At 42.8% G+C, this 7,709-nt stretch overlaps 1 protein-coding gene across 1 annotated transcript; it reads left to right on the plus strand.

Moving 5' to 3' along the window:
* Positions 1-204: 204 nt before the first annotated feature.
* On the plus strand, positions 205-3,712 carry LOC119329802 (GEM-like protein 1). The gene is made up of 4 exons (XM_037602895.1): positions 205-627; positions 714-815; positions 2,695-2,966; positions 3,250-3,712. The coding sequence occupies exons 1-4, from the start codon at positions 306-308 to the stop codon at positions 3,436-3,438; spliced, it is 885 nt and encodes a 294-aa protein (XP_037458792.1). The 5' UTR covers positions 205-305; the 3' UTR covers positions 3,439-3,712.
* Positions 3,713-7,709: the final 3,997 nt, after the last annotated feature.

Raw genomic sequence — 7,709 nt, forward strand, 5'->3', positions numbered from 1 at the left:
TTTTACAAAATTTCTATTCGTATGATAATCCTATCCTACGAAGAGACCTAAGGTTTGGGAAGGAACACAGCCCCGCAGTTTGCCCGTTGCAGCGGCACAGCACCGCGGCGGAGTCGCGTGCGTGCGTCCTGCCACTTCCCCACAAGGGAAAACTGGACAGGTTTGACCCCCACACCACTACTGCCCAACCTCCCCACACCTCGAAGCCGCACCCAGACGCGCAACGCATTTCCTCCCTCTCCCCCTTCCCCTCCCCCCTCGCTTGCCAGAAGAAGCCCGAGAGACCCCCGAAGAGAACCCTCCAGATGCAGCCGGCCGCCGCCGAGATGCAGCCGCCCGTCGGCTCCCCCACCGCCGCTCCCCAATCCGAGGTCCAGCACCCGCTGTCTACCCCTGATCCTTCCTCTCCCCCCGCTCCCGCACCGGCGCCGGACCCGGCCCCGGCCCCCGAGGCGGCGGCCGATCCGCCCTCGTCCGCGCCGGTGCAGCTGCAGCCGCAGCAGCATCCCAAGACCGTCACGTGGAGCGAGAAGCTCACGTCCGAGTCGCCCACCTACGTGCCGGCCGCCGCCGCCGCGGAGTCCAGCCAGTACGTCTCCCGCGGGCCCGCCGCCTCCTCCTCCAAGGGTAACCACCCGCTGATCCGGCCTCCGCCACGCTCGGTTTAGCACTTCTCGGTCCTGATCCCCGTTTTCGGTGTCGGTGTGCCGCAGGCGCGGTGGAGGCGATGAAGGACACGCTGTCGAGGTGGGGGAAGTCCATGGCGGAGACCACCAGCATGGTCGAGAGCCTCAGCCGCGACACGTGGCAGCACTGTGAGATCTCACCCCCCCCCTACGTTTCCTTAGGGAATATACTTTACTTTGTTCTTCGTTTGTTTGTGAGATTCATTTCTTGAGGGGCGGGGCTGGGTGCCATGGGCCAAGGTTCTAGGCTTTTCGTAGCTTTTTAAGGATGGAAGAAATGATGAGTACCGAATATAAAGTTGTAAAGTAAAACCCCAGGAGATTCCTTCGCGTAGTTGTGGGGATTGGAATAGCTGGTGGAGAAGGATGAGTATCTTTGTCATGAGAAAAGAAAGTACCTAAGTGTAGTTTTACATGCCGCACGTGCTTGTGACCAATTTCCCCAAAACTTATAAATTCTGCTGACAAACTTCATCAGAGTTCTCAGATAGTTCAGTATTTGTTTCCTAGGAGTAATCCATAGAAAATTTCCAGTATATAGCATACTTAATCGTTTCAAACGAGCATATGCATATAGTCGCAGCGTACTTAATCAGAGTTCTCAGATAGTTCAGTGTTTGTTTCCTAGGAGTAGTTAATATCCATATAAAATTTCCAGTATATAGAATAATTAATCGTTTCATACTTATGGAGATAGCATACTTAATTGTTCATGTAAAGCTATTTTTTGCGTGTTTCTTCTTTATATCAAGTTCCCTCACATGTCTGAACTTTGTGATGTTTCTACTGATGGAATAGTCGCATCGCCATTAAGTATAAGAGATTTAACCAATGAATTCTTCATTTCAAACGAGCATATGCATATAGGTTGTCCTTCCTGTAAATCAGCACACATTCCTTGGGAAGAATGGAAACCACTTAAGGAGAAACATGCCATATTAACATTAGATTTGCTCCCACCTTTTAGATGCCAACCTTCTTGAGGGGCTTAGGGTTAAACACCTAGCTCTGTAGAGCCAGCAATAGATTTTGCATGTTAATTTATTTTGTACCAGCAGACTAATAAGAAGGGAGAAAGTGAAACTTGTAGCTGTACTGGTGGCCTTCTTAATCTTTTGAATAATTCAATAACCATAATGGATTTCCAGTATGTAGTATGCTTAGTCATTTATGCAGAGGAAAAACTAGTGATTGGACGTTTCTCCTATTTATCCAGTTTACGAAGAGCAGCGCTAACTTACTAGAGATCAACTACTCGATTCACCTATACAAATCAGCATCTGCATGTGTAGCTTGTTGTTATACGCAATTAGCACGGGTTCATTTGGACAAATATAGATTACTTAATGAGAATCTGTGACATGTGGACAATAACATCAGATCTGCATTTACCTTTAGGTAATAACCTTCCAGTTAGGGGCTTAGGGGTAATCATCTAGCTCCAGTCCAGAGAATCAGTGATACATTTTAAATGCCCATTTGTTATGGAAATAGCAAACTTTCTCTACATGAATATATTTCAAACAGAAGATTCAAGACTTCATACAGTTGGGTGCACATTTGTCGCATCAGCCACAGTATATTCTATGTTTGATTATGCTTCCGACTGAAGATGAGGATCCCACAATCATTGCATCTTGAATAACCTCCTAATGAAGTTTTTTGAGATTGTTAACTTGACATATAGAATGACAAAGTTTTGGTACTGTGTAGATACTAAGTTAAGAATCTCTCTTCATCTCTTGCCTTCTGTAACATGTCCAATCCAATGTTCTGCATGATCTTGTATTCACCAAGGAATATACGCATGTGTTGGACTGGCAGAACTACAGTTGATATGATGAATTTAATACTCCCTGCGCAAAGAAATATAAGAGCGTTTAGATCTAGATCTAGTGATCTAAACGCTCTTATATATCTTTACAGAGGGAGTAATTAATACCTTCTACACTCGCTGTTAACATGGTATGCTGTATGTCTGATAGTACAACCTTTTTCTCTCAAACAGTCAAGACAGGGCCTAGTTTTACTGAGGCTGCTATGGGACGGCTTGCTCAAGGAACAAAGGTCTTAGCGGAAGGTGGCTATGAAAAAATATTTAAACAGACGTTCGAGATTCTGCCGGATGAGCAGCTGAAAATGTCCTACGCGTGCTATCTATCAACATCTGCTGGTCCTGTCATGGGAGTTATGTACATTTCTACAGCTAAAATTGCATTCTGCAGTGACAATCCTCTTTCTTACAAGGCGGGAAATAAAACAGAATGGAGTTACTACAAGGTGCGGGTTATTCACTTCTTCGTAACATCTGTCTAGGTCTGTATTTTGTATTTCATGTAGTGTTTATCGTATGAATGGTAAAAGTGTTATTGGTTCAGAGGTAATGGTAGTTAGTGATCTTTGAATTTTTATGTGTTAAGGAAAATAGAAGGAAAAAGTGGGCACTTCAGTGATGATGCTTGTTTCACACATTGCTAGCTCCATCCAGTTTATATCTTAATTGTTATATGTTTAATGCATATCCTTGGTACTAAATTGCTGTTCTCCTTTCCAAAAAAAACAGGTGGTCATTCCTCTTCATCAGCTAAGAACAGCCAATCCTTCAGTGAGCAAAGTAAATCCTGCAGAAAAGTACATTCAGGTTGTCTCGGTTGAAGGGCATGAGTTCTGGTTCATGGGTTTCCTGATGTACGACAAGGCCGTGTCCAGCCTGCAAGAAGCCCTTGACGGTGCTCGTGAGTTGCAACCATAGGTAGATATCAGAGGGAAGTTTCAGTTACTTCAGCCTGTAACATCCCCAGGGGTATCGCCGGTTCTCCACCCGATGTCTTCCGCTCTGAGCGTCTCCTGTTTAAGACATATCCTTCATGCTGTGCCCCTTGGAGCTTTCGGTTCGGTACACTCACGAGCTTGTATACGTGTTTGAAGTGTTTGTTCTTGTTCATTGCGTACCCCGTGTTGTAATGATGATGACATATATGGGAAAAACATCGGAGCTGTCCATTTTAAATGCCTTCTGTTATCAATTTTTAACTGTGACAGTGTAGGGTGTTTACTGGTACTCTGGTACGCACCCAGGTCAGGGCATGCTTGGGCTGAACTGAGCTAAGATGACAATTCTGAAGGAAATTTGCAACTCGGGTAGTTGGTGTCTTTTCTTTCTTTTGGGAGATCCGGGATAGTTGGATGAAGCTTTTGGTCCATGTCCCTAAAAAAAGCTTTTGGTTCATGCAGCACGCAGAAGATTCTCCAAGCACATAAGACCATCTCCGGTTGGACAATCCGAACACTGTTCAAACAAAAAACATACTACCTCCAATGAAGACCCTCAAATCCTGAGTTGGGACGTACATATGAACCTGTTAAAAAATGTGTTTTAAACCTGTTTTAAAATGTCAAAAATATTGAAACAAAATTCCATGCATACATCTTTGCAATATGTGTGCGTAGTACAAAGTTTCATGGAAAAATCTCTTGTTTTGCCTTCGAAAAAAGATGAATTTTAGTGCTTTTAAATAGCGTCTTTTTTGCACAGGCCAAAGAAAAAATAGTTTTCTTTCACGGATACGCAGGATGCGTATCATTTTGTTGATAGAGGAGTGAATGAAAATACATGGTAGCAACCGTCATAGAGCATACATACACTAGAAGACGCTTACGAGGGTGCTGGTGAGCATCGATAGAGTGAGTTGCTCCGCCCCAGGTACAGGGGGATGAGGTTACATATATGATGTTGCTAAGCGAAAATGCCTTTTGGAGCTCGGCCTTCATGGAGGCCAGTTTTTAAAAAACACAAAATTCATGAAAAATCATATTTATACAATTCAAAGGCCTCTAGCTTCCTCCTGTATAGTGTGCAACAGGTGGGTATGGGTTAGTGTCAGACCATCGAAGATGCAGGCGTTGCGCTGCTTCCAAATCGTCCAAGCAATGAGAGCAATAAGGGATCCCAATCCTTTGCGATGGCTCGCCGGGATGCATGAAGAGTCGAGGACCATCACTAGAAGAGATCGACCGTACCGTCGGGAGGCTGGACGGTGAGTCGGCACCGGTGAAATATGGCATGCCAGACGGAGCGGAAGACGACGCAACCGACGAGGAGATGGCGCATGGTCTCGTCCTCTTGGTCGCACAGGATGCACCAGAGTGCGGCAGCCCACGGCGGGCGAGACGGGCAACGGTCCAGCATCGGTCGAAGCCAGCTAGACACAAAAAAAGCTTGAAAGCTAGCGGTCTAGGAAAAAAGTAGTTTTCCCTGAAACTTTCTACGCGCACATAGAATATGAAGATGTATGCGTGATTTTTTCCTTAATTTTTTTAACATTTAAAAGTGAGTTTTCTGAACTGGGTTCATATGTCCACGGTTCATCCATGTAGTTTCCCCTTAATCCATCGGTTTGTTTGTTCTGTTATGTTCTCAAACCCAATCTATGGGATGATACTTCGGTGTTTTAAGACACCTACCTTTGTGTCTATAACATATGGGTCCAACAGGTGGCTGGCCTACATGTCAATGACCCAAAGACAGGTGCCTTTAAGGCACCGAAGCTATGTCACAATTTATGTATCTAGAAGGAATGGAGTAGAGGTGTCTGGACATGACCAGACAGTCTGTCATGTTGTACCCGGTTCATCTCGAACCACATTCGCTCTTCCTTTTTCTACTTCTCCTCTCTCTCCAACTTAAGGTTTTAATTCCTTTAAGAAACTTTTAAATTGGGGAATGACCCATGAATCAGTTACGCCAACGATTTGCAAATGGGCCCGACTATATCACGTCTAGATGTGAGATAATACCTCACATCTAATTATAACATCATCCCATATTAGCAAATAAAATACAGCCCCATCATTCTATTGTTCGTTTTGTTTTGTTTTGTTGCTGTTTTTGTTTTTTTCACCCACGGCAGCCAGCCAGAACGGTGGGAGCTTCTTCCACTATGCCGGCCCAGTGTCAAACTGACAACGAACAGTGCAAAAATCCCCAGAAAATATATATTGTGGCATGCGCACTTGATCCACCCCGTGCTAGAGGGCAACAACGTTGTTCATTACAGACGAACCAATCTGTGGTTGGATGGTTAGAGGGATTATGGTATCCCCAGCCCATCAGCGTTCAAGTTCTAGTTCGTAATTTTAAGATTATATGTCGGCTCAGTCTTTCAAAGATGCTCATAGGGGTAGTATGTGTGTACGTTCATAGAAATGAGTGTATGCGCATGTATATGAGCGCTTGCGTTTGTATTGTGTTAAAAAAATATTGTTTATTACGAGTGCTACAACACCATGCTTTTTGGTCAGTGCGGGAGCTACACCCACCCCGATGGCAATACCACTGTTCTATTTGAACGTAAAAAAATGTGAAAGATGGGGTTGCAACTAAAAATGAGAAATCAGGGCAATGTTCGAAAACTAAAAAAAATCTAGATTTTTTTTAAATGTGAACATTTTTTTTAAGTGGTGAACACATTTTTAGAAAACACACATTTTTTAAATTTCCAGAATATTTTTCAAATTCGTGAAGAAACTAGCCTTATATACAAAAGGATACGACTCAAAATGGTGTATCTCATTTGTATGCAACTATGAGATTTCGAAGAAAGGTGGGGAACTAGCTCAATGCTTTGGGAACCAAAAATCATATAAATTGTGGTGTTTTCTCAAAAAAAAACATGAAAACTTGGGTCCCTCCGACTCTGTTGCATATCTTTCAAAAACCAAAATGGGTCAAAGATGGGGTTGCAATTGGGACATTTGAAAAATGGGTAGGCCCAAGAAAGAAAAATTAAACAATGTTGAGCAGCTAAAAAGAGACAAAAAAGGTGGATAAGTAACTGTCATTGTCGGGGCTCACATTTTGCGTGTTGAAGATGGAATTGTATCTCGCATAAAAATTGGTCGTTCACGCCAGTTACAGGTTGATGTGAACTTGTAGTTGCGGAAAAAAAACTTTGAGCCCAATGGCAAGTCGGTGGTGGACTTGCAATTGGGCGAAGAAAAATAAGGATGAACTACTCGCTAAAACGAGGGTGAGCTTGTACTAAGGCTACAAAAAAGCTAAAAAATGTTTCGATTGCAAGTAGAGGGTGGACTAGCAACTAGGAGATTAGAACAAAAAAAGGGTGGTGCTACTTGTAAGCCGAGGGCGCACTTGCAAACTTAGGCGATAACAAAAATTCGGTACAATTTGCGAGCTGAGGGTGTACTTGCAACTGGGATCAAAACAAACTATGAGCCCAATTGCGAGTCAATAGACTTGCAACTTAGAAAAATACAAAAAAACTATGATACTAGTTGTGAGTCAAGAGTGAACTTACAGCTGGGACAAATACGACCCTAATTGCGAGTCAAGAGCGGACTTGCCATGTGACGCCCCAAGACCGGTGCTCCAGAAGACTTCCAACTATTCCGAGTTTCATCATGTGATTTGTTTGTTTGTGCATTGCATCATGTCATCATGTATCATATCATTAATTTTTTTGCAACTCAACTAAATAAATCATATGGATTTTCGGTCCATTTAAATCGAGGGATATTCACAATGGTGATTTCTCTTTAGAACATATACTCCCAATATTATTAGGGAGCTATAATAAATATTTCATTCTTATGGATTCAACCAAAACACACTTGCATCTTTCTCTTGCCACCAAATCCCTCATCTAATTGAAACCCAATCACTAGCTTCTTTCATTCAATTTGCCCATTCATTGCAAGTGGCATTTTTCTGTCACATAAAAATATTCATTCTTTTCCTATAATTATTGAACCATGCCACTTACCTCTCTGCCAAATCTCATCTATTTCTGAATTGTTTTGGTTGGGTTAAAAAATGCATCAAGTTTGAATTAATTCAAACTTGGGTTATTTTTCTACCTCTAAAAAAATTTGCCTAAGCATTTTATTCAAATATCTCAGAAACCCAGGATCCCAGGGATATTCTTATATACTCCATACTCTTCTCCTTACCCCCCTGATCTTTTCTTGTAACTTCTGGTTATTTTTTAAACAGAAAATGAGAAA

Source organism: Triticum dicoccoides, chromosome 7A, assembly GCF_002162155.2.
Source record: "Triticum dicoccoides isolate Atlit2015 ecotype Zavitan chromosome 7A, WEW_v2.0, whole genome shotgun sequence".
NCBI lineage: Eukaryota > Viridiplantae > Streptophyta > Magnoliopsida > Poales > Poaceae > Triticum > Triticum dicoccoides.